The 26,313-nt window shown below is 40.2% G+C and overlaps 2 protein-coding genes across 3 annotated transcripts in view; one reads left to right on the top strand and one right to left on the bottom strand.

Moving 5' to 3' along the window:
- SEC23IP (SEC23 interacting protein) overlaps positions 1-7,708 on the bottom strand; it is a 25,791-nt gene extending 18,083 nt beyond the window's left edge. Inside the window, exons 1-5 of the mRNA XM_087768020.1 lie at positions 7,411-7,708; positions 3,148-3,677; positions 1,576-1,771; positions 853-1,046; positions 418-507 (exon numbers count right to left, since the gene is read on the bottom strand). Of these exons, the coding sequence (XP_087624146.1) occupies positions 418-507; positions 853-1,046; positions 1,576-1,771; positions 3,148-3,677; positions 7,411-7,708 (1,308 nt within the window). The remainder of the gene's footprint in view (positions 1-417; positions 508-852; positions 1,047-1,575; positions 1,772-3,147; positions 3,678-7,410) is intronic.
- MCMBP (minichromosome maintenance complex binding protein) lies at positions 7,707-26,313 on the top strand. Of its 2 annotated transcripts, XM_087768022.1 has the most exons (16): positions 7,707-7,913; positions 8,682-8,767; positions 10,512-10,652; positions 10,962-11,003; positions 11,478-11,579; positions 13,021-13,150; positions 14,571-14,722; positions 15,485-15,585; positions 17,447-17,616; positions 18,511-18,634; positions 20,264-20,381; positions 21,050-21,215; positions 23,452-23,585; positions 24,239-24,403; positions 25,024-25,112; positions 25,419-26,313. In XM_087768022.1, the coding sequence occupies exons 1-16, from the start codon at positions 7,856-7,858 to the stop codon at positions 25,543-25,545; spliced, it is 1,905 nt and encodes a 634-aa protein (XP_087624148.1). In that variant the 5' UTR covers positions 7,707-7,855; the 3' UTR covers positions 25,546-26,313. The 2 variants fall into 2 exon arrangements, with proteins under 2 accessions (XP_087624148.1, XP_087624147.1); XM_087768021.1 differs by lacking the exons at positions 7,707-7,913; positions 8,682-8,767 and adding an exon at positions 9,863-9,968.

Genomic DNA, 26,313 nt, shown 5'->3' with positions numbered 1-26,313 from the left:
GAAGACTTCTCAGGGCTTAGATACACAAACTAATTACCTTACAGTTAGATTAATGCTCTGCTCTACATGAAAGCTCTTCATTTAAATTACCCTCCATTTAGTACAGACTGTCTGAGGTCAAACTAATTCAAGTTGCCTCCCATTTGCTGCCAGTTATGCAGAGTTAAAATATTTACTATGTAAACCCTTATTCTTCCTGGGTTTCAGAAAGCATTGTCTATTAATCACTTGACAGCACATTGAAGCAAGCAGGAGTTCAGCATTCTATAAACTTTATCATCTTTAATGCACACATATCCAAAACAATCAAGAAGTACATTTCAAGCAAGACTAAGACTGCATTCAATTTGTGCTTCCATCCATCTGCTCATTCACCCCTAGTGAATTCTGTGAGAACCAATTGCTAAAATCTGTTACCTTGGGATTATGCATAACAATTGTCTCCCCATTTGGGAATTCGAGCCGCCGATGCCATTGATTTGTAGTTACAGCCCTTTTATATTCTGCCTGAAAGAGTAGACAAGTTACACAAAATCAGTATGCCTTCTCAGACAAACTATTTTTTGGCCTTGTGCATTCTTTGTAGTGTTAAGGTTATAATTTACATAACTTTATTTATACAAAAGCGTCACACGAAGCACTACACAAGTTGATTTTAGGTCATAGCGGTGCAGGACCTATGCATGAGCAACGTGGCCTTCTAGCCACTCCCCTTTCCTGGATTTGCTTACTTACATTCCAGAAAGTGCATTCTGGAAATCATTTTAATGAAACACAAAGAAGTATTTCTAAGGTCATAAATACAAAGAACTATCAAGTTCTTCGTGAAGTTTATGTAAAGGTAATACTAACCTCTAGTTTATCACTAAAGTCCTCAGTGTAGGGAATAAACCGGCTATCCTTGTCTCCCTTATAAAACCACATGCATCGTCTCACTTCAGAAGGCTCTTCTTCCCAGTAAACAGCTTTCCTCATTCTGTCATACAGGTATACATCATAGCGTCCCCCGTCAGTGCTCAGAACCACACTCTCAGGATCAGGCTGGACTATGACACAAAAGTCATGCTCGGTTACAATACATAACACATACAATCTTTTTTCTCTCTCGCCCCAGCCCAAATCAATTCTGTGATGAAAATTAAGCTATTTAGACAGATATTTATACTATGGGAGAGAAGCTTCATAATATCAGGCAACCATTTTGTTGCTCCCAAAACGTTTCTATATGCTCTGTACACAATAAGAAAAGCTTTGAACAACTCACAGATATGACTACTTATTCCAGAGCTGACAGAGTTTAACAAAAAGGCAAATCAAGACACAGAAAACTAGGAGTTCTATGTGAAAATGTGATATCCACTAGGGATGTACATCTTAACGCTGACAGCATCAAGCAACAGATAACATAAGTGAATAAATTAAGTGGCACAAAATACATCTTCGAGGTACGTATTAATCTTACTTATTACTGCCACATCACTCTTTCATAGGCGAGTGGCATTACTCTAGCTAATCTTCCTTCTAGTCCTTCTGTTCACCTCTGAATAAGATATGATTAAGATTTTCATAACTTACCGGAATTATAGACTTCCTCTAGCTTCGCAGAGTCCAAAATGCTGAACGGCATCCATATTTGCTTGTCCTCCACCTCCTTACAGTAGAACCAGTGTGGCTGAACTGGCTCATATTGGTTCTGCAGCAAAACAGGAGGTGCCTGGACCAGTGGACCTGCAGGCCTGGGAGCTCGGAGCTGTGACTGAGGCTGTGGAATCTAAAAATACATACAGGTTCATGACCTCAATCTCACATAGTTTTTACAGAACTGGTCTATATTTTGCTGTAGAGAACACTCTCAGCCTTTATTTCTAACATTCCCCCCCCCAAGAACGTTATCCTTCATTCTAAAAATGTTATAGACAAGTTGTCCACTTTAATGTGTTTTTGAAAACTTACACCTTTTCAAATTGACAAAGGATGTGAATTTCATTCCCACAAATACTGTTAAAACCTGTTATGGTCTAGCACCTTGATTACCTAAAACCAGTAAGATTTAAAATATTCTCTTAAATTTTCAAAACTCAGGCTGAGCTTATTTCTTACGGCCACCAAATTTGACATGAAAACAAAAACGTATTCTTTGTATTATTCGTTTATACATAATTACATTTTTGCATAAAGATTGTCAATTTTAACAGTGCCCACCTCAGTAAGAGCTCTCTTCCTGCAAAATGATCAGGACAGGCAGACTTCAAACTCTAACGTAGCCTCAGTGATGCAAGAAAAATAACTGATTTTGAAAGGGAATATAGCCTACATAAAGCTGATTTCATACAAATTGTACAAAGATCCCAGTTAGTATAACTAAAAACAAGTGATGTCAGCAGTAACAACTGCTTTGGTCGATACTTTAAAAAAAAAACAAAACAACAAAACACTAATATACTGTACAAATATAAAATCAAGCAATCAGAAGTTCTGAAATTGTTTAATCTAAAACTCCAGATTGTTCAAGTTCTACTGCCTTTGCTGTGTTTTTTGTCATTATATAATCTTTCTATTCTTTATTCACAACAGCAGCAAGATAGCAATAGCTCAGGCAAAATAAAAAGAATTTTTGTTGTTTTCAAGGAAAACTTCTCATGCTATTACTAATTCACTTACATTATTTTAATAATGCCTTTGTGAAGGTAAAAAAGAATGGAGATTAATACTTTACATCACACAAAATCCTCAACCTGGCTTCACCAGCAAAACCAGCTTGAAAAGAGATTTTTAGCCCATATCTTGCAAATGGCTGAATGACCTCATTTACAGCAGAGGCACAAACAATGCAGCAGCACAGCTGAAATGGCAGCAAACTCAGTAACAGACAGAAAAGAGTAACAGAACATCACAACCTGGCTTTGTTTCTGACACCAGAGGCTCACATAGATACAGCTCACTTCAAATATCAGGAAGTTTTCCTAAAGCGACAGTTCCAGGCTAGTTCTAGTGAAAAGATTTTGCTATCAGAAACAGTTCAAGACTTTTTTGGGGAGTTTTTTGGGGAAAAGAAAAATCTTCAGAAGATAAAATGTGCAATTGGAAGAGGAAAGTGATTTAAATTGTTTTGTTCTGGTACCAGGACATCAGGAATGATTTATATACCTGTGTCAATGGCCCTGGCGGTGTCTGGTACATCTGGACAGGCGGTACAGAGGATGGTGAGTGAGCGGGTGCGTGACTCTGTTGCAGCTGCGGCGGAGTAAGGTATGGGTTAGCTCTGCTGCTCAGGGTGGTGTGCCGATAAGGGTTATACCCCTGCTGAGATGCTCCTTGGGGAAGAGCAGACACATTTGCTGGCGGGGGACAGCTCTGCTGAGGAGTCTGATAAGCCGTGACTCCCACCTGTGAAGTAGGTGGTGTACTGTAAGAGGACTGTGACTTGGGAACGTGTGGTGAAAAGGCATTTTGCCCATCCTGTGGCCCAGACACAAGTGGAAGTGAAGGTGGAGGCCTGGAGAAGGCTGGTGCTCCAACAGGTGGTGCAACTGTTGTTAAGGGTGGCTGCCCGATACTTCCAAATGGATCACTGCTACTAGGGACTTGAGAGAAATAGTTGAAAGTCTGTGGTGGATTGGGGCTGGCGGTAGTCTGACCCAAGAAGCTGTCCTCTTCACCAACGTCTGCAGAATCATCTGCAAAAAAACAAAAAGATCACTAGAGATATCGTGAGAGGTTCAAACCAGTTAGTGTACGTAGTCAAAATGTTCTGTAACATTATCAGCTATTTCCAAAACTCTGTTGGCCCCCATAAAGCTAAAAGCATTACAGAGCTTACACGTCCTTGATGATTAAACACTCCATAAAATGAAACAAAAGATAACAAGTCTTCAAGAACTTTTAAAATGGACTGTGAAAGTCACTCAGTGCACACAGATAAAGCAACAAAAAATTAACAATCTGAAACAAGAGACAAAAGTATCACTGAAATCAGGGCCTTCCCAAGCAACTTGGCAGAGATCCCTGCTTCCAGGGCACTAAAATCCCTTCCAATTTCCCTTATGCCTACCAAATGCAAAAGCAGCCTTGGTTCATTTCCTTTCACCATGAAAACAGTTACCAAGCATACGACTTTATGCTCTAGTTTTTAGAATTCCAAGATCAAATTCAAAAGTAGAGCTTAAGGACATTCCCAAAGAGACCAAACCTATTGGTTAAGCAATCCATTCTCACCTGCTCCTTCAGCACTGCCCTCGCAAGGTTTCCTATTTGACTTGCGAGGTGGCCACAACTCATCACTCCGAGGCACGTGATGAGCAAGACTTACTCCAGCTCTCTCTAAAAATCCTACTCTAGACTGGCACAAAAGCTATATCTCTAGTGCAGAAAAACAAGTCCTCATTCTGCACAATTGCAGGAGAGGGCTTAAAAAGGTGCAAGGTCATGACTGCCCTTTCGCATTGAGAAAATACATAAACCAGGTCCTGGTCAATCACAGTTTTCTGCTTTGTAGTGATCTAGTAACAAGTGCGGAGAAAAGCGGTTTGACGTTACCACAGGTCTTGCAGTAAACTCAGTTAAACCTGGGATGGTCTGAGCATCGCTGCCTGCTGAGGGAAGCGCACCCTGCAAGCAGCCAACACAATCTGCAGAAGTCACGAGAGTGTTGTCATCTGCTCTGGCAATCAAATAATCCCCAGGCTGTGGGGAAGAAACCACAGAGCTATTGCTGCTTCTCTGCTACTCAGTCCCCAGCCAAAGAGAGACCAAGCATCTCTGCAGCTACAAGCAGCCAATAATAAATATCTTTACCCGCAGCCAACATAACTGTAATATAGAGTATCAAGGGAGCACAGGGGAATCCACAGAGAAGTCTCCCTAGGAAGCTGCTGCTCTAATTAATTAATCATAAAAGAAGCAGTTGCCATGACTAAAAAGGACTATTTTAACCATCTTTTATTTAGTAGTCTTTTCAGATGGTGTCAGTTTGAGGCAAGTATCACCCGCATTTATCAATTTCTCTTACTTTCACCTATAGCATTTTATTCCACTTTGATGAACAAAACCCATAACCTATGTATGTGAACCATCGTGTGAAGAATACTAAAATCGTTTATAAGCAATGACCACTAAGAAGTCAGGCCTATGGATTATCGCCCAACTACAAGCAGAACGGCCATTTATACTAAATAAAAGGTCTCAACTTCTAAATGATAAAATTCTTCTTCTTTTCACATTTCATAAACATTGTGGAATAGAGAGAAGCATACTGCCTACCACGCTGTCAAATCTCTGCTTTCCAAAATAACTGGTAGCAAAGCAGACAATTCACCTCACCACGTCAGATCACGATAAACACGTAGCAATGAGCTGAAGAGTTTTCAAGGCCTTTACCAAATGCCCATTTGCAAAACACCTACTATTCTCCAATTTCAGCTAGGCTTCGGAGATTTAGTCTAACTGTATCTTTCCTTGCAAAATGAGGTTGACTAAAAGTTGTGCCAAAGCAAAAATTATACATATATATATATATATATACACACACACAGAATTTTCCAACACAATACATTACTTTCTACTTTGCCTTTTTCTAATTTTGCAAAACTATGTTGGAACATAAGCCCAGACTGGCAGAAAAAGAAGCACTTCATACAAATTTAAAAATTTCCTATGAGTGTACAGCTTTGACACACAAGGGCAGTATTCTTCCCATATACAAAACAGTCTTTCTTCAACAATAACTGTGTGACAACCTCCTGTATATCCCTCCCTATATAAGGCACCTGACAACCACAAGTGACGTTAGTCCACTTCCTCATTGGGAACACTCCTTTTATCTACAGTAAGTATATTGGTTACTTCACCCACACCCGAGCCAGAGAATGTATCTTCTGTCATCAAACTGCAAAGCACAGAACGCTTATTACTCACTCTCGGAGATACAACAAATTTATGACTGCACACAGCTTCCAAACCTTGGCTGTCAGATGGATGTCAAACAAATCCTGAAACCAATTCTTATTACAGTTTACACAACTTAAAATTAAAACTCAAGAGCTTGTTCTTTCCTGCTTCAAACTGTGATTCAAGATGCAAACTGCTCTACACAGCCAGATCCCTATGACACCTGGGTGGACAAACAGTGAGTGCAATGGACCGCAGAAATAAAACATTTAACTGGGCAGTGGGCCCTTACTTGGACAGACACAGAATGTGGCACAACCTCTGGCACTGAAATTCACTCCAGCTGCAAAACTATGAATCTTCATCTGATCAAATTTTAAGTGACATGGAGAGTATATGATTCATCGCATTAATGAAATCCCATCAGATTTTCTCCCCGGCTAGCTTCAAAGTCTTCAGGAAACTGCCAGTCACCTGTGCAAAGCTACTGGCCAGACGAGCACTTAAAAATTACTTTTTTTAAATCATGAAAAATAACATATACTTGCAAGAAATAAAAACTGTAAGGGTTGCACAATGGAAGCAATAAATATATCACCCACCTAGGTACCTCAGGTAAGCAGGAATAATATTCTAATGCTTTTATCCCTCCCACCCAAAAAAATGTAGTCAATCTAAAAAAATGTTTCAAAGACTTATTTGGCAAACATTTCATTAAATCTACAGAGATGTACTCCACTGATTTCCAGCTATATTACTATGTATTTTAGCTAAGATACAACAGCATTGAAATCAAGTCTTGGATTTTGGACTCAACATGCACCAATGCAGTAAAATTTAAAATACCTGATTTCTAGACGCATTCCTACTGTTTAGGGCTTTAATCTCAGACCGAACGGATTTCCAGAAAAATCCATTCCTTTATCTGAAACTGTTTGAGCATCAGATTTTAGGTTGCACGTGCATGTGTTTGGAACACCATTAAGACTTTAGAAGGGAAGGGTATGAAAACCACGGGTGAATTAACAAGGAAAGTGAAGGTGCCTGCTTAACATGCTATTTTCACACGGGGAAAACAGAAGATAACGTGGAAGAGGAGCTGATAAAAAGTGAAAACAGGAAGCACGCCCCTGAGTGGAAGTACTGACAACTTCTGTCGCCGAAACAAACACGCTCATCAATGAACTGAAAACACGATAACCGTCCCCTCTCCCTAGACGCAGAACTAAACACCAAGCATTAAGCACACGAGAAAGCGGAACATACGTACACATCCCAAGCAGCCTGGCTTTCCCGAAGCGTTAACCGCCGCCAGCTGGCGGTGACCACCGACCAGGGAGCCCCGGGGAGAGAGGCGAGGGCCCAATCGACCCGCAGCGGGCCCAGGCGCGGCCCAGGCCCGCATCGCCCCTTAGCAGGCCCCGGCTCCGCCGGCTCTGCCCCGCCGGGCTCCCCCGCCACCCCTCCGCGCCCTCCCGCCTCCCTCACAGCGGCCCCTCAGCACCCCCCGGCCGCCCCCCGTACCGGCTGCCAGGAGAGCGGGGCCCGGCGGTACAGCCGGAGCCTGGCTGACCGGGATGAAGGGCACAGTGAAGCTGAACTCGGTAGCGGAGGAAGAGAAGAGCAAGTTGGTGCCACTGGTAGCCCCGGGCTTCGCCGCCGCCATGGCTGCACCCCGGCCACGTCCCTTCCCCCGCAGCGGCCCGGCCCTTTCCGCCCTCACCGCTCTGCCCGCTTCAAAGATGGCGGCATCGCGCCCTGACGGCCTCTCGGCGTACTGCTGAGGAGGAGAAGGCGGGCCCGGCCCTGGCGGCGCCGCCATTGCCGCAGGAAGAGGAGGAGGAGGAGGAGGAGGAAGAGGGCGGAAGCGGGGAGCCCCCGCGCGAGGCTTGCGAGCGGGAGTTGGCGGCTGCAGGGCGCCGGCAGCCCCCTGCCTGCTCTCGTCCCCGCGGCGAGGCTCGCCCCCGCCATGCCGTGCGTGGCCGACTGGCTCAACAACCCCTTCAGCATCGTGCAGGGCATCTTCGGTGAGCGCGGGCCGGGCGGGGCCGGGGTCCTCGCAGCGGCCCCTCGCCGCCGTCAGGGCGGCCGGAGGGGGCTTTCCCTCACGGGGAAGCGGGACGGCGGGAGAGCGGCGGGCCCGGCCGGGGCGGGCGAGGCCGGGGGAAGCGGGGATGGAGAAGCGCCCGGGTGGACTGGGGACGGCAGCGAGGGCGGGCGGCCGCTTCCTCCTTCCCCGGCGGGAGCCGCCTTCCCCAGGCCTCCCGGGGTGCGCGGCCGTCGCCGGCGGCCGGGGGTCCCGTCCTGGTGCCTCACGCCCGGGCAGCAAGGCCTGTCCTCGGCCTGGCAGGCCGGCTGGGGGGGAAAAAAAGAGAAACCAAAGCATATTTGGGGTTTTAGGAGCAATATGTGCTGGCTACATGGTTCAGTGGTAACATTACCAATGCCATCAGCTGAAGCTGTTGAAGTGCTAGGCTTGATCTTAACTGAAGGCGTCTTGAAATAAAAATTTCTGCAGTGAACATAAAGGAGAAAGCGGTGCCTCCCCTCCTCCCCTCTCTAGCTGGGTTTCAGAGCTTTTCCTCGCTTCCACAAGTCGCTGTGTTCATTTTGGTTTGCCTGAAAGGGTATAAGATGGGAAGTCCGTGCAATTATAAGAGGCATAAAGCAGTCTAAAATGCAGTCATTTGCCCAGAGTAGAAGTAAATCCTAAAATTGTTTACTACGTTAGGAGAATGCTGAATAGAAGTCTGTTACGTGATGCTAATACGCACGTAAATGTGTTTTGTTTGTAGCCCAAAATGTTCCAAACTCTGATTGGGAAAAGAAGGTAACTGAATACTTCAAGGAGAAATTAAAAGAAAATAATGCTACTAACTGGGTAAGATTGTTTTATTCTTTTAGAGTTATGCTATTCTTAAGTTTCATTATTTTTACCTCTTACATGTTTTTGAGAAGTTCTTCCTTTTTGTGATAACCACGCTTCTGAATTTTAGGCCTAGACTTTGCGATACATTACTTACATCTCGGTTGCTTTAATCTTTGTGTAAAGCAAAGATGTAAAATCCTGACCGAAACCGGAGAAGCCAATCCACTTGGCTTCAGTGTGCTGTTTCGCCTTGGGCCATAACTGCCGAATGCTGCCTGTTTGTAGTACAATCCAGTAGATGGCAGGAGCTGACAAATACTGTCATTTTTGAAAGCGTTAATGCCTGCCCTGCCTACTGTGAGCCTGCATTGAGTGTTTGTACACCACAAGTTTCTGAACTGCTGTTTATAAACCGTTTCTCTCGTGATCATTTATTGTGACGCTGCAAACTTTGTGTGGGTTGAAGAAATAGCTGCTTGGGCGTTCAGATTTTAGGAAAAAATACTTTCTGCTGAAATTGTGCCTTATTGCGCTGGATCAGGCCTGGTTTTCACAGTTTAGCAAGGAAGCAACGCTTTAGGTTTAAAAATAAAGCATGCACACTTGAGTTCAAAAGCTGATATTTTTCTAAAAGACTCGTGAAAACAGCATCGTGGAACACTGCTAAGTGCATTAGAAACTTTCATATCAAATCTGTTTTACTTATGGCCAAAAAAAGTAAGTGAACATGATTGGTGGTTTTTTTTCCTTCTGCTGTCAGTGAGAGTATTCTGTAATTAATATTTCAACGACAGTTTAAGTGGAAGTGTAGATGGCAAAATTGTGTTAAATTTACAGCATTAGAAGGAATTGAAAGTGCATTTTCTTACCCAACATAAACATAAGGGAATATATGTTTGTTAAAAAGCCATTTCCTATAGGGCTGCTTCTGTTTGTTGTTGGATTTTAATGTTGGATGTGGGGTTTTTTTCAACAAAGAGTTTATCTTCAAAATCAGAACTCTCTATTCTTATTGCAGGTCTTATTATTTCAAGTTATACCAGGTGGCTAGGCATTGATTTTTTTTTTCCTTCTGTTTTTCTATTGTCATGTAAACATCTGAAAAAGACTTCCCCAATGTGGACTTGGAAATTAACGTAGAGGTTTTCCACAGCCTTTTGTTGTAAGAAATTGTGCGTGTGATTGCCATGGTACCACCGGTGCATAATACATGGTAAAAGTACTGTTAAATGGGAATAAAATAAGTAATAAATTCTATTTAGTACTGCAGCTGCAATAATTCCCAGTGTAAGATGGGAATTACAACATGTAAATGTTGTTGTAGAGTTTCTATATGGTTTCAGTGACCGAAATGCATTTCTTTATAGTCCAGTATTGGGATTGAGAAATTGGAGACTGGAAGAATTTGGGAACTGTTAAGTGTCTGATAATCGTAACTATTATCCGTAACAGCTGTTGCAGAAACTTCCAGTGTTGAGATGTACACGCTTTGTTACTGCTTGGACTAGGGCAGTAGACGTGGGGGAAAAGTACTCGGAAAATACTCAGTATTTTACCTGTTGAGGCACTGAATTGTCCGAGGCAATTGATTGTATCAACAACAACAATACAGGCTTTGAGGCAAGTAAGTGAACAGTAGGATATACCGGCTGATCAGAGAGTCATTTGGTGACAGATTTTGTGCAGATTTTGGCTCACTTCTGGGCATTTCTTCATATTTATATACCGGTTGTTTAGAATAAGCTCTTTTTTATAGGTTCCATCACTGAATGATGTTCCTGTACATTACCTGAAGCCCAACAGTTTAGTGAAATTTCGCTGCATGGTTCAAGATATGTTTGATCCTGAGTTTTACATGGGAGTATATGAAACAGTCGACCCAAACACAAATGCACGTGTAAGTGAAATACTGATTTATCGTTTTAGTAAACGTTTAGCACTTTCTCCGTTCTAGTCTTCGTATTTCCTCTAGTTTCTGCATTAAACCTATGGAGTCTGGGCACTATCTAATAGAACTCTGTTTATATGGCTCAAATGGCATCAGTAATACATCACTTTTTACATTTCTGTTGAGGAATAAAAATTACTAAGATAATAAAAGTATGTCTTTGAAGAACTTTAGACCGCAGTGATTTTTGTATAAGTAATTTATATTCAGGATGCTGTCAGAAACGTAACGATTGTATTGCCTTTTTCTCCTTGACAGGTTTTGCATTTTGGTAAATACAGAGATGTGGCAGAATGTGGGGTAAGTTATACAAGTTACACAAATTTTGAGATGACATATTAGACAGAAAGATACAGTTTATAAGTGCAATATAGCTTATTTGGTACTCACCAGTGGATTCCTGGAGATACTGCTCTTAAAATGCAAGATTAATCTCAAGTTTGGAAAGCTGAGTATTCTCAACTGCTCATGGGCATTCTAAGTTCAGCAGGCTTCACGCCATTTCTGTTGTATTTAAAATTTGTTTTGCTTGACAGGGAGAGAGCTCTTGATCTTGAAGCTTCCTGCCATAGAAAACAATTCACTTTTGGTAGCACAGTGCTATTGGAATCAAAGCATTGTAGATACAGACTGTTTGGATGCACTGGTTCATGAGTGTGTAGTCTTGCATGTTCGTTGTAACTTCTGGCTAAGTAACTGAATCTGTGGGATTAGTTGAAAAAAAGAAAACAAACTCTAATCAGTTTTTTAACAGAATTTCTCTTGGTATTCTAGCCTCAGCAGGAAATTGATTTGAACTCCTCACAAACGGTCACATCGGAGAGACAGACTTTCTACTGCGTTCCAGTGCCTGGCGAATCAGCATGGGTGAAAGAAATATCTTTTTTGACTGAGCTAGTGCTCTGTTATACAAACAGTGGTCGCCAACTAATTCATTAGATTTAAGGAGATGAGTTTATTATTTCAAGTGGTTTTTTTGAGTTAATTGGGATAGGTGGGGAGAGGTGGTAGGTGCAGAAAAAGTAAAAAGGAAAAAATGGTGGTGTGCTATATGCACAAAGAGGATGCAAATGAATTTAGGAGCATTGCTTTTTGATTTAGTAGGGATTTAGGCTAGCTTTTCATGTCTGCTTGGGAGAGTCTTGAAAATTTCTGTTAATTTCTATTTGCATACGTCTAGAAAATGAGAAACTCAATTGAGCCATGAGCTTTCTATTGCCATTTTCTGATTAAATTAGGACACTGCTACGTAGTGAGAGTCTCCTACAAGAACCTGTAAAAACACCTGTAGCTTGAGCATGTTAAGACAATAATTCCTGGAAAATTGAAGCATTGTGTTTATAATAGTTTGATCACAGTATGTCATTTTCTCGGTGAGTGCAGGAAAGGTCTTGGGGAGAAACAAATCGTCTTTAATTTCTTGTAGTAAATGGAAGTTGAATTGTCCGAGTGGAATGGATGCAGCATGCTTCTTTTAACACCTTTTAGGAGTTTTATGTTCTCTTCTCCTCCAAGGGAGTGGAAGAGAGGTCTAGAAAACTTAAGATATGTTGCATTTTGTAAAAAGATATGAATTTGATGGTAAATCTAATATGATTTGATATTTCATACTTTGAGTTCAGAATTTGAGAAAAGTACTACTTGTCATTGGCACAGAATGCCAATGCAATTTTAAAATTAAGCTAACGCAATTTTTGTAATAAAATGATTGATAAGTTAGTCTTTGAATGAAGCTTACAGCAAAATGGTACACCAATGGAAATTTAAAGTGAGCCAGACTATTACGAAAACACTGAACATGATTTCAATATTTGCCCGTCATGCTAAGAAAAGGAAAAGTGTATTAGCTTTTTCAAAATTCAAGTGTGGTATCGCTAGTATCTTACAAGTACGTAAACATTTTCTGTGTGTTTCTTTTTAAAGTAATAATTGTATCAGACAGCAAGTCTTTAAATATTATTATAATGTCTGTTGTTTAGGGTTGAGATGTGGGAGAGAAAAAATTCTTGAGATTTTGAGTTGTACCTGACCACAAGCATGTTCTCTGGGCATAAAAAAACCCACCCTTTTTTTAAAGATTGATGGTGGAATAGCAGTCAGTGATTTTTAGTTTCTGTTTTCAAAAAAGCCAATGATTGCTGTACACTTCTTAAGCAGGTTATTTATGTATCTAGAGAGATGATGTCTAGATAAGAATTTGAACCATTATTTTAATGTCTTTCTCAAAATAGGATAATAGGATTTTGTTTTAAAAAAAACTCTCGTTGCCTGAATTTTCTCACCTGAGTCTGTAGTTGTCCTTAATCCTCAATTTTACGCATATATTAGTGCAAGCCAAGCTCGAGTTAGTCCTTCGACATCCTACACACCAAGTCGCCACAAGAGGAGCTATGAGGAAGATGAGGATATGGATCTACATCCATCTAAACAGAAAGAGCAACATATAGGTAAGAGTCATAATTGACGAAGAGTTATCGTGATATCTTTCCAGAATTTGCAGAAATTTCATTCTCAAAAATTGAAATATTTGCAATTTTTTGACTCGGTAGTGTTAATGCAGCCTTCATAACTAATCTGGCGGCTTTGTTGAAGTCATCAGTGTGGGAGAGTCTACGGTGTTGCATGCTGTATGTATATGACTTGTTGGTACTACTTTCTACAGTTAATTCCTAAAGTAATACGTGGTACAGCAACACTTGTGTATTGCCTTTGGTATATAACAGCACACGCACAATTTATAGCAGCAGGCTGAAATTTAGGAGTTCTTGCTTAATTTCCCGCTCTATTGCAGATTTCACAGTAATCTGGGGAAAATCATGTAATCTTGTCCCTCTCTCACTCTGTGTGTGGATGTTATTGTGCAAATTGAAGCCAAACCACATCTCACTTAGGTGCTGCTTTGCTACAAAGAGTAGTACATATCTAAAAAATATCTTCCAGCCTTTACCTTTTTTCCTAACATGGGGCTTATTAATCCAGCTTCATAAAGGAACCAGATTAATGCCAGACGCTTGAAGCATCCTGAAGAAAGCTATTAAACCTTTTAAGAGGATGGTATTTCAAACAGTAGCAGTGTTCAGAGAGTGGGCAATTCTTACTTATGTTGCAGTCAGTTTGTGAACTATTTGTCTCGATGCTCTTCTGTGGAGGTGCCGCTTAAACTGGCATGGGTGTTTTTTGGAGATTTTGGCATGTTTTCTTTTGAACAAGAGAAAGTGGTTAGTTTAAAATTGTCAGTCCTATTAAAGAAAAAAGTGTAGAAGTTATTGCTTTCTTTTGTTCGGTGTTATATGCCTATCAGGTTCATTAGCTGAATTCAGGTTTTTCTTTTTGTATTCTTACCAGTCTGCAGATGTTTTATTAGATAGTTTAGACTGTTTTGTCTTCATACTCAGGCTGATAAATTGTAGAATGGATTTTTGTAGCTTTATTGTTGCTCAAAATCTACAGAGATTTTTCATGTAAACTGATATGTTGATGCATACTCTTACCTTTAAGAACTATCTAGTTTTTTGGCCATGAGGTGCAGAAAAATATTACCTTTGCAGTCCTACCAAATTTAGAAAAAATTAATTCACACAGTTTAAGCATTACATTTTGAAAAGCAGATTGTTGGCCATGTTTGGGTTTCTGAGACACACAAATCTTTACCAGTACTCACACTTATGCTTATCTTGATGATATAAAATATGCATTTGTGAGACTTTTCTATTCTGAGTAAGAGTATCTTCTGTTGAATATATTGCTTTTTTAAAAACTTTTGTCTCGGATGTCTGTTAAATTAGGTTAATTCCGTGTTGCTCACTGAAGAAAGTTATTCACCTTTGCCTTTCTGTTTAAAGAGCCTATGAATCCTTTATTTTTCAGGCAGCGGAGGCGATATCCATGGATGCGTGGAGCCCAAGAGATTAGAAACGGAGGCTTCTGCAGGTCATCATCTCATTTCTCCCAACTGCTCCCCTCCACTTGACTTAAATTTTCCATTGCCAGGAGAGAAGGGACCAGCATGTCTCGTCAAGGTAACGAAAGCGGAGAGATGATGAGCGCGGCTGTGGCCTCAGTGAGGCAGACAGAATCTGAAGTTAGACTCTAAGTCTTGCATTAGTTTATAGGCACAGAAATTGTCTTTCAAGTCCACAGTTTTGTTTCTACAGATAATTATTGTTTCTCTTCGTTATTACATTGTTTCTTTTCATTACCCCTGTATGGGAATTGCTGAACTCCTTCAGTTCCTCCAAGCATTTATTAGAGCTTGTGCATTCTCACTACACTTAGCAAAATGAAAAAGTCCGTTATTAGATGCTCAAGGGTGTAGCTGATACTGAGTCCTGGTATTTTGCTTTTGGGATTTGTCCTCTTAAGGAAAAAAGAGTTGTGATGGAACAAGTAAAACACTACACTATGCATTTTTGTATTATATTTGAAATAGTCTTTGATTCACTAGTATGCTATATTGACGATGAAACTTCCAACACAAAATTTCTATCCTGTTACTGTGTTGAATGCTCTCTTATTCAGTAAATCTTGATAAATCAGATTAGAATACAATCGTTTACATTTGTGTAGCAAAAGAATGCCAATAGGAAAAAGCACGCAATCACAGAAACTCATTTTTCCAATGCAAGCTTGCTGACGGTGAGGACGAGGTGAGACCTCTTCACACAGCCTGTTCTCAGTCTACAATTGAGTCTCCCGAGATCTTTCCTTTTGTCTGTGTTTGTCTGCAGCCCTGCATCTGGCCCATCTGCCTCTGTATTTTATTATTTTTCTCTTTGTGGCAGGTCTATGAGAGCTGGGATAGCTTCAAAGTCAATGATGTTCTGGAGGTATACGGTATTTTGTCTGTGGATCCGGTGCTGAGCATAGTAAACAATGAAGAGAGGTAAGGCTCCCCTGATGCGTGATCCTGAAATGAAGGAAATTTTTATTTCAGTGAGGAAAATATCTTGGCTGTTCCCTTGATACAGACAGGGAAATGTGTAAATACATAACGATTATGCTTAGGAGGTGAATTTTGTTGCTTAAAAAAGGCTTGATGTGGAAAGCGTTAGATCCACCGTCCTGTAAACTGACATCCATTGTACTCTGATACGTCCACACCCTTGGATAGACGATGCGTCTTTTTTTAGGTTGTTGTACAGTCTATAAAGCAAAAAGTGCTTCTATAGCTGAATGTTTTGTACTCTTTCATGCCTATTAAACTTTAAATGAATGAGTGAATGGTGAACAAAGCTTTCAAATAAGCTTTAAAATTATAAAATGCCCTTTTGAGATAATTTTGGAGTCCATGGAAGTTGTTACCATAAACAGTTCTGAAGAGTGTAAGAAAGAAGAGTTGGCATGTCTGCATGGAGAGTGAAAGTGACCAAAATGAGTAAAAGTTGGGTTGCTTTTTTTCATTAAGGCATAGCATCACATTGTACCCCTGATAGAAACTTCCCGTTTCACCTGCTGTTCTGCAATTACTTGCTTGACAAAATACAAACTAATCAAGAAGGACGCAAGAAGTCAATTCTTAAAATAAAACTGTTGACCAGTCTAACATACATACTACTGATGTCTTGAACCATTGCACTTTAAAATATTTCTGTTGGTGATTTCGTTTATCTTTCTGATAAGTACAATATGGAGAGCGCAGTGTGAATCCTTTATAGTGCCAGCTTCTTAAAAGTTAACTCAGCCTGGTCAGCTGCTTTTGGTTATCATCTGTCTGACAGCTAATCCCAGACCGACAGCTCAGTTGGTCTGTCATAGGTTGGATTTTTTTCCTGCATGTCATTCTATCACAAATAGACAAAATGGTGGCATTTAGCAACGTTTTGAATGCAAACAAAAGAAATTTCTTGTAATGGAAAGAGTGGATAGTCTGTTGGTGGACTGCTGAAGAGGCTTTGAAGTTGTAAAGCCTTTCAGCTTTTAAAAGCTTTTAAAAAGTTTTTTAAAAGCTTTTATCTGATACAATCACTTTAGGGATTTTAGTTTCTACATAAAAAATGAAAACCACCTGGAAGGAATTTTGTAAGGCATGATCAGGGAGAGTAAAGCTTGTGTATCTGAGCTCTTAAATCAAGAGGTAATACCTTGAAGTTTGAGCTGAGGTACATCAGAATTTATTTACTCATTTTTTTTTTTTTACTCAGCCAGTGACATAGCTGTTATGTGACTGTCTACAAGATCTTGTCAGGCTCCAGAACCTGGAGGAATATGAAAATCCCACATGTGCATACACACACAAATGTAATAAATCATTGCCTTATTTTCTTAAAAGTTACGGTTTAGACTTCGTTCAGTACGTGCTGGACAGAACAGTGTGTAACATTTTATTTGAAGCTACATCTTATTAAATGCAGTAACTAATAAATGTGGTTTTGTTTGGGGTGTTTGGTTTGGGGGTTTTTGTTTGGGGTTTGGGCTTGTTTGGTGGGGTTTTTTTGGCTTTTTTTTTTTTTTTTTCAGAAAAGTAAGATTTGATTATTTTCTGAAAATAATACAATCCAAATTCTTTTGGTCAAGCATGCTTTGGCATTTCTATATCATTATATAATTGTGATTCAGTATTTATGGTGTTTATGAAAATCATAAAGAAGGGAGTTTGAATACGGGAGGAGTTACCAGGAGCTGGGAGCGGATGTTGTTTGTTCCGACGTGCTCTGTACTTGGCCTGGTTCCAACTGCTCTTCGTCAGATGGAGAGAAATTTGTGTGGAATGTTTCTAAGTCCAGTTGTGCCGTGCCCTCTCCTAGGGACAGCTCAGCCCTCGATCCTATGGAGTGTATGGACACGGCAGAAGAACAGAGAGTACACAGTCCTCCAGCCTCATTAGTCCCCAGAATCCATGTGATTTTGGCACAGAAATTACAACACATTAACCCATTACTGCCTGCCTGCCTTAATGAAGAGGAGAGTAAAACCTGTGAGTATCTGAACTTGTCCTCTCCCTGTGTACGTGTAAATGTGTGGTTTCCTAGTACACGTGAACAAATACTTCTTTGCTCAGAGACAAAGGCATCAATGGCAGGGTTTGAATTTAAATCTTGTTAAATGGGTGAACCATTCAGCAGTCCAGAACTGGACAAGACGCAAGTGTTTATGTGATGCTTGTGTGTTTATTTTTCTGAAATGATTGTGATTTATATGAAACTTGTTTTGCATTCTACATGCCCAAGGATTTTAACAAGTTGTTCAGCTATAAGATTTTACTTGTTTTCAAATGGAGTGAATTGCTGGAAAATTAGATTTCCAATTTAGTATAACAGTGAAAATAAGAAACATACTGACAACATAAAGAATCATAATACTGTGAAGAAGATAAGGCAATTCTGTTTTTAGCAACTGTGCTATTCCTCATGGCCTATTTTACTGGGGTTTTTTTTGTCATTGAATTATTGCATGCAAGGCTCTGAATAATGTTTATAATTTTCTTCCTTGCATGCCTTGTATTGGTTGTCCTGAGCTGTGCTACATGTAAGGGTTTGGGGTTTTTTTTTCTGCCTTTAATATAGTATGGATAGGCTATCGATTTTAGAAATTCGATTCCAAACTTTACAGCCTTCTGCAAAATGCATTACACAATATCTAATGAAAAAAAAAGAAAGCATTTCCAAGGAAATGTTGAGTGACTTAAGTTATCCAAAGCCAGTAATTACTCAGTTGGAAAACCAATGAATGTTTGTTTATTTTTCCTAGGCTGCTTTGGAGTAACCATTTTTTCTTCATTGAACTGTAATGGAAAGTAAGGTTTATCTAGAGGAAGAGGGTGAGAAACAGCACATTTTCTGACATTTCTTGTCTTCTGCTCTTTTATCAGTTGTTTCTAATTTCATGTCTGAGCTGTCACCAGTGAGAGCAGAGTTGCTTGGGTTCCTCACCCACGCCCTCTTGGGAGACAGTTTGGCTGCTGAATACCTTATATTGCATCTCATCTCTACAGTGTAAGTATTTAGATGTTTACTGAGAATTTATATATTCATCTTTTAAAAGAAATCTCCTTTTATGGGGTTCTTCATCACTCTGCAAATGAATGGCAGAAATAGCTTAAATAGTACTTATTCCAGTAGGACTTTGTCCAGCTAGAGTCGTCCTGTCATAACAGACACAGTAAACAGATTTCATTGTCTGAAATAACTAAGTTTTGTTAAAAGGCCAGTTTTGTGGCGGTATATCCTTTCAGTGTTCCTTTGAGAGTTGGGCAAAATGTCCAAGATACGCTTTTAACCAGAGGTATGATAACATCTTTTTATCTTTGGCTTCTTTTATTGAATAGGACATGCAACTGACTTCTCAAAGAGGGCATTTACTAACTGCAGTAATTATTGTTTAGGTATTAAAAGATACTGAAAGGTACATTCTGGGAATTTGTTTAATATATATAGATGTATGTTTAATGGTAAGTTAAAGTGACCCCCATTTAGCATGTGATAGAAATTTAGCACCAGAGCTGTTGCTGTAGCTGAATGTGCATGCATTGTGATCTGTCTTCGTGCCTGAGTAAAGTGGATTTGCTTAACATTCTCTAATGTTGGTTTAAACTGTCACTGGATGAAAGAGCAGCATCCTTTGACTCATTAAAGTTTCAGGTGTGAAACTTCAGACAATATGTTTTGATTAGATTAAGTATAGTTTTCCGGCTCAAATTTAATTTTAGTCTTTCTTCAAAATGAAAATGGATTCCATTTTCTAACAAAAAAAAAAAAAATATTCTCGGTAAATAAACCACTTGTTTTATAGTTTTCAAAAATTCCATTCTGCTATGAAGTGAATAGTACAGCCCATATTTGTTTAACAGAAGTGTTTACAGAGCTGTAATCGGACTTGGCATCTTACCTTTCTCATACCTGCAACTGATGTGTAAAAAGCCATAGGATATTTCTCAGCCTCAGCAAGACAGGTGGTATCAAGGTAGATCCAGCCATAACGCAATGGCAGCATAATTATGAGCTGACAAGATTTATGGTGGGTTTGTGTTTACAGTCTGCCCTGAACCCGTGTCCCCATGTAACTATAAGTGCTTCAATATCAGTATGCAGGGGTTTTTTTATTATTCTGTGCACACTTCGTTCTTTCTAGTGGGATTGTGAATGCTCTAACACTTAGACTAGAATGTGTTTTCTCTCTTAGCTGGTATCACAAAAAAGTTGAAATTTGTCAAGAATGGGGAGAAGATATACAGTAAGAAGAGGGAGAGGAAAGCTGAGGGCAGGTAAAGGAAATGAACAAGCATGATAAGCAGGGAAATTGAGATTGAGCAATGAGAAAGGAGAAGGATGAAGAAGTATGTTTACTGAGTGAGAACAGAGCATCTGGAAGGCACATTGCAGGATCTCAAGCACTATAAATGTACTGCTTTCGTGCAATGCTGCAAAGCCTTCCACAGCAGCCTTCAGCCTAACTTAGCTCCTTGGACACTGGAGAAGGAAGAAAAATGTGGCTGCTCTTTGTGTATGTATTAGTGCTGAAATCCTGCTAGCTGTCAGAGATACTGCACAACACTCAAACTGATTGATACCTGTGTTTACCCTGTTGATCGGGTGCTTGCCTAAACTGTGTTATTTTTGGTTTAGTTACGCAAGACGAGATGTGCTTCCTCTGGGAAAATTCACGGTCAACTTGAGCGGATGTCCAAGAAACAGCATCTTCACAGAGCACATATACCGCATTATCCAGCAGCTTGTTCCAGCAGTAAGAATCATGGCATTATAGTGCTTTACTATTTCTGATGGTAGATGTTGGACTAATTGTTCCAAGCAAATAAACAATATTTTAGTTAAAGGCAGGCTTCTTAAACGAAGGCTCCTGCTATCCATGTAGAGGGCAGATAAAAACGGAGATATGGCTTGCCTGTCAGGTGAAATCTCTATTTACCTAGTCATCTAGGGTGAATATGGAATAAAATAATATTCTCAGAGGTATTAAACTGACAGACAGATGCTGCATACTTTATTTTGTCTTTCTGGATTGATGTTTAGACATTCAGGTCATTTGATTATCGTGTCGTTACTGTTTATCCCCAAGTTTGTGGATACTGTTCTGCAGAAAATTCATAGTAATTCAGTTTGGGGTCATAATGATTGTAGTGCTGCAATAAATCATTTGTTGTTGTTTTGCTCATCCTAGATGTGCAATACAGGTGATGTGAGTTCTTAACAGCGTTATTTTCCTTTGGGAAAATTTTTTTTAAGCATTTAGCATTTGGACATTTGGGATAAAGTGTATTCTATATTGTGGTAACAAGTTTTGTTTTACCTATTATGGAGGTTCACAGTTACAGCTCTTGCTCAAGGAAGCAGTATTTACTAGGGAACCCAGAGGAGAGGAAATATGCTGATGAATTTCTTTTCTCGTTGCAGTCCTATCGCCTACAAATGACCATTGAAAACATGAACCATTCACGATTTATCCCACACAAAGACTACGCAGCTAATCGCTTAGTCAGTGGAGTATTGCAGCTTGCCAGCAACACTTCCCTTGTAGTAGATGAGACTCAGCTTGAGCAAGGACAGCTTGACACAACAGGTAGGCATTGTTTTGTTTTGGTTTTTAGAAAAAAATAAAATCTCATCTGGAAGGTTGATACATTTGAAGACAGAGTTGATACATTTGAAGACAGTTACCAATTGTGTCCCAGTGATAATTTTCTCTTACAAAACTGTTTGTGGTTTCCATATCCTCTCTCATGGCTTGAACTAGGTTCCTGCTAGTCTGCAGCCTTCTCAGACAACTGACAGCTTGGTCTCCTGGGTTTTTTTCCCTCTTTTACTTTCTGGAAGCTTCTGGTATTTTTCTCAGAAGTACTTGTATTGAGTCAAAATGTCTATCCCAGACCACAAATGACCAATAATGAAACGAGGTGGTTCCTTGTGTAGGATAGCTGTGTTTGCATTGTAGAGAACTCTGGGCAGTGTCTTTGACACTTGGTGGAAAAGGCCACTGATTTGAATAAGTCTTTAGACCGAAATACCTCTGATTCATTAGAATGGCCTTTCAGTTTCCTGTGATAATGAATGAAGGAGTCGGGGAAGAATACGCTCCTGCCGTATGCTTTATACTTTTACTCTACATACGGAAACCGTTCCTGAAAACCCAACTAAAAACTGGAGATAAAAAAATAGCTGTTACTGTGTGGAACAGAACAATGATTCTATCTTGTAAGCTGATGTGGTGCTGTGTACTATGCTTTCTACAGAGCTTTAGACAATTAATTTAATTATAAGCTACATGAAAGAGGTGAGTTGCGGTACCTATTAAAAGTTCAGTAACTGGAGAACGCATAGTACAGATATCTGTGGTGATGTCAAGGAAAAATGAATAGGGAATCACTGGAAGTGACTTTATTTTAAAATAAAAATACTGTCTTAAGAAACCTGCTGGACTGTGTGATGCTACAAGCCTGCTGGGTCTCCCTGCTGAGTGTCAGTACTCTGGCCCGTTCAAGCACTTAGGCTGGCAGAACTAGTGAGGTTCGGATTTCAGGTTGATCCAGTTTAGAAACACAAGCTTTTTTTTTTTTTTTTTAATTACTGCTATTAAAAGTTGTTCATTGAAATTATTCACTTGGTTTTGAGTCTTCAGTATTTGTTACTCTGCTTTAGTGAAGTTAAAAAAATTAACTAAAGAAAATGGTAAAACTAGTAGAAATCTTTGCATTATGTGTTTCAAAAAAAAAAGTCAAAACATGAAAAACTCCCATTTACAGAAAAATCGCGCTGTGCTGGTTTATAGGTTTTCTAAAATGTTTCTCCTTAATGTCTAAAAAATTCAACATTTAAGAAAAAGCAATACTTTAAGTATTAAAAGTTGCAGATAAAAAAAGCTCGTTAATTTTATTTCATTTCTGTTGGTGGGATGTTGTTCTCTGCTGAATTTAGAGTAAAAAAGTAAGAATTTTTAATTTCTTGTAGCAGTGTTGGGAATAAAATTTAATCCTAGCGAAGAATAAGTCTCTTCAGATCTAGTAGTTGCTTTGGAACTCTTGGAAGTTACAGCTTAGAGGTTTCAAAGGGGAAAATGTCCCAGAAGTAAACCATCATATTAAATTTGCCTTTATTTACTACCTTTGCCTTTACTTACAGTATAGTAGATTAATACTAATCCATTAAAGGCAAACACGTAACAGTAGATGTGTCATTTGATGCAGTAACACTGCTGAAGGGAAACTGGAATTGTCAGGTACGTGTCAGTAGTTGAAAGGGAGAATTCCAAGGGTTAACCAGTTAATTTGTCAATCTTAACTGTCTAGATTTGAAATAACTTAGTTCCAGGTCAGGCAAGTGACTTCTGTAACAATTTGGCAAAATGATGAGTGGGTTTTTCAGTTGTTCTGGTCTTGCTAGCCTATCATCTCATGTGTTCTTCAGCCAGCAAGACACCTTTTTCTTTTTTTTTTTTACCCCCCTTAAACTGTTAAATTATACTTTCTGACAGATAATTGGTAGTGTTTTGTCCTCTTTTGAGGAGAGATTTTTTTTTTCATCTGTAAATAGTTACCTGGCTTTGTAGGACCAATGAAAACATTAGCTATTACCACACATGCTAGGCCAGATAAAATTTAGGCTTGGAATCCTTAAAGGATTCTTCATTTTGGTCTTAAGAAATGGCTGTCTGTATGTGGAAGACACCACAGAGCCAAGAAGAAACAGGATGCATGACTTTTTCTACCAGCTGCTCATTAAAAACAGATTGGGAAAAAAAAAAATCAGGTCTGACATTCGTTTAGGTCCAGTTGTCAGAGAATTTGTTCTTGCTTTTCTAGGTGTCCATAATGTGACAGCGCTGGGTAATCTGATAACTTGGCAGAAGGTGGATTATGACTTCAGTTACCACCAGATGGAATTCCCATGCAACATTAATGTTCTTATCACTTCTGAGGGCCGATCGCTCCTACCGGTATGGCAAGGTCTTCCTCAATTTGGGGAATAATTACGGTTGGTAGCTACTTATTTAGAGTGTGCCATTCCAGAGGAAAGTGAAGACAGGAAAACTGCCTCGTGGCCAGGGGCGGGTATGACACTGGCATTAGCTCTCACTCCTGGCTGCAGCCACGCCAAGAACCTGTTGAAAGGAGAACCAAGAGATCGACCTTCCCTCCTCCTTGGCCGCACAGCGTAGCGATGGCACGGCGGCCACTGCAGTTATTAACGGAGATCCCAGTCATGGGTAAAGCCTGCAGCTACGCGGCTGCTCCCAAAGCGTTATTCTCGTACAGTAGTTTCGGAGGTGATGGGCACGTGAATAAAGAGCAACAGATCTGGCATTGACCCTAGAAAAACTGAGTAGCCCAAGCTTAGAAATACCTGCTTTCTTGCATTCCAGCTCTGTGAACTGAGTGTTTGCTCTCTTGCCTCAAAGTGAAGCTGACTCCTGCTTGAGTAAGGACTTCACGCTGGTTTTCAAAAAGGGAACTGTTAAATATTTAAGGAATGAATTGTCTTACCTTAATTCTGAGAAATAGTGACTTCTGTTGCTTTAGAGATTAAAGTGGTCTTGGAATAGAAAAAAATAGGATGTGGAAAGAGATGATATGTAATTTTATTTTTCAGTCAGATTGCCAAGTCCACTTACAACCACAGATAATTCCACCAAACATGGAAGAGTATATGAACAGCCTCCTAACAGCAGTGCTCCCCTCTGTGTTGAACAAATTTCGAATTTATCTAAGTTTATTGAGGCTGCTGGACTACAGTATATCTGATGAAGTGACCAAGGTATGGAAGACTTCGCTAATATGTTTTCAACTGTATCTTCAGCTAGAAAGCACCTTAGTAGAATGTTACTGTGCTTTCCCATTGCTCTCCCTGTCAGTGATTCTCCTTGAAGTTTTCTAAAAACCAAACAGAAGCACTTTTTGTCCTGACTGCGCCTTTGAGGATTTGTACTCTTGGGTATTTTAGCGTATACTTTACATGTACTCTGCTCTCTCAAACTCATTTTGAAAACAAATTCTTTTCAAAGGTGAGAACTAGCCTATTTTTCATAGAATCACAGAATCGTTAAGGTTGGAAAAGACCCTTAAGATCATCAAGTCCAACCGTTAACCCAGCACTGCCAAGCCCACCACCAAACCATGTCCCTAAGCACCACGTCTACCCGGCTTTTAAATACCTCCGGGGATGGGGACTCAGCCACTTCCCTGGGCAGCCTGTGCCGGGGCCCGACTGCCCTTTCAGTGAAGAAAAGCCTTTTGCTCAGGCTCACTTCCCAATAACAAGGAGTTGAAATGTTTCTCCTGTAATCTAAGGGTCAGTATGGTGTTTAGCTCCTTAAAAGCTTCTCTCGTAGTGAAGATTCTTGCTTGCCACTTAATTACGCGCTGTGTTGTTTATAGGCAGTAGAGGAAGACTTTGTAGAAATGCGCAAGAACGACCCCGAGAGCATAACAGCCGACGACCTGCACAGAACCCTGCTTGTAGCCAGGTGGGTAGCGCTCTTTGTCCTGGCTGAAGACCTTCCAGCAAGCTGGCAACAAATGGAGTCAGTGCTCCTCGTCCGCAGTCTGAGCGAGCTGCGTGGGGCTGGCTAGCAAGCAGAAGAGGGAATCGCCTCTTCCTTTGTTCCTCCTGTCGCAGATTCTCAGTTAGGCAAAGTATTCCCCCCCCCCCCTTTCTGCCCGTGCTTTCTGGTTCATAGGATACTGAAAGAAAACTGGTTTTGTACTGAATTAGCTTATCAACCCTGACACGTGAACAAGCTCTTATTTAATTGCTGCTTCTGCTCCCGCAGGTTCCTGTCTCTCAGCGCGGGGCAGACAACGCTGTCAAGAGAGAGGTGGCTGAGAGCAAAGCAACTGGAGGCGTTACGTAAAGCCAGGCTTCAGCAGCAAAAATGTGTTAATGGGAATGAACTTTAATATTTTGTGGATGTCACTATGAAAATTTGTCTAATCCTAGATGGAACCCATACTAAGATTGGAATATTGTTTATACCAGTTTTTGTAGATAATTTATACCAAAAAGTTATGGATATTTGCCCTTGCAGTCTGAACACACTTAACTCCGTTCAGCCAGTTAAACATATTTTATGAAATTTTTTTGGAGCCTGTTTTGTAATTCAAAATTGGTAACAATGAGCAAATTGTTTGATATTAAACTTTACTACTGAAGTTGCGTAAACTTATTTCCCTTAATAACACGGAAATTCAACCCAGAGCCCTTCACACAGCGGGAATAAGTTTGTGACATAATTCTTGAACGGCTGAAGTGTGAGGATGGGAGGTTTTGGCGAACAGCAGCTGCGGCTGAAACAAAGATTGGCTTTAGTATCTAGAACCGTGTGCCGGTGCTCCCAGGAGCTAAGGCAGGTTGTGCACAGAGCAGCAGCGTCGTAGTGCTTGCTTTGTGGTGTAAAGAAGTGATTTGATCTTATCCCTGACAAGGTTCCAGTGTCAAAGACATTGTTATTGTACTTGGAGAAGAAAGACCACAAGTAACTTCTCAAATCTCTCATGAGCTTTATTCTGGCACAACCTTTTTTTTTTTAAAAAAAGCATTGCCTGGGAATTGGTGATACTCATGTACTCATACAGAACATCTGACTTTCTACATGACCAGTAATGGAGTGTGGTTCAGTTGTTTGAATAATATCAACTAAGCATTAAGAACGGTCTCTACCTATCTTA

The sequence above is a fragment of the Nipponia nippon genome, unplaced genomic scaffold (genome assembly GCF_047370975.1).
Source record: "Nipponia nippon isolate SJK-2023a ecotype South Korea unplaced genomic scaffold, ASM4737097v1 scaffold_3, whole genome shotgun sequence".
NCBI lineage: Eukaryota > Metazoa > Chordata > Aves > Pelecaniformes > Threskiornithidae > Nipponia > Nipponia nippon.
This window is presented reverse-complemented; position numbering and strand designations above follow the sequence as displayed.

Coding starts and splice junctions, on each gene's coding strand:
- MCMBP (XM_087768022.1), top strand. CDS start 7,856: ATGCCGTGCGTGGCCGACTGGCTCAACAACCCCTTCAGCATCGTGCAG. Junction 14,723..15,484: donor GACCAGCATGTCTCGTCAAG/GTAACGAAAGCG, acceptor TCTTTGTGGCAG/GTCTATGAGAGCTGGGATAG. Junction 23,586..24,238: donor AGGGCCGATCGCTCCTACCG/GTATGGCAAGGT, acceptor TTTATTTTTCAG/TCAGATTGCCAAGTCCACTT.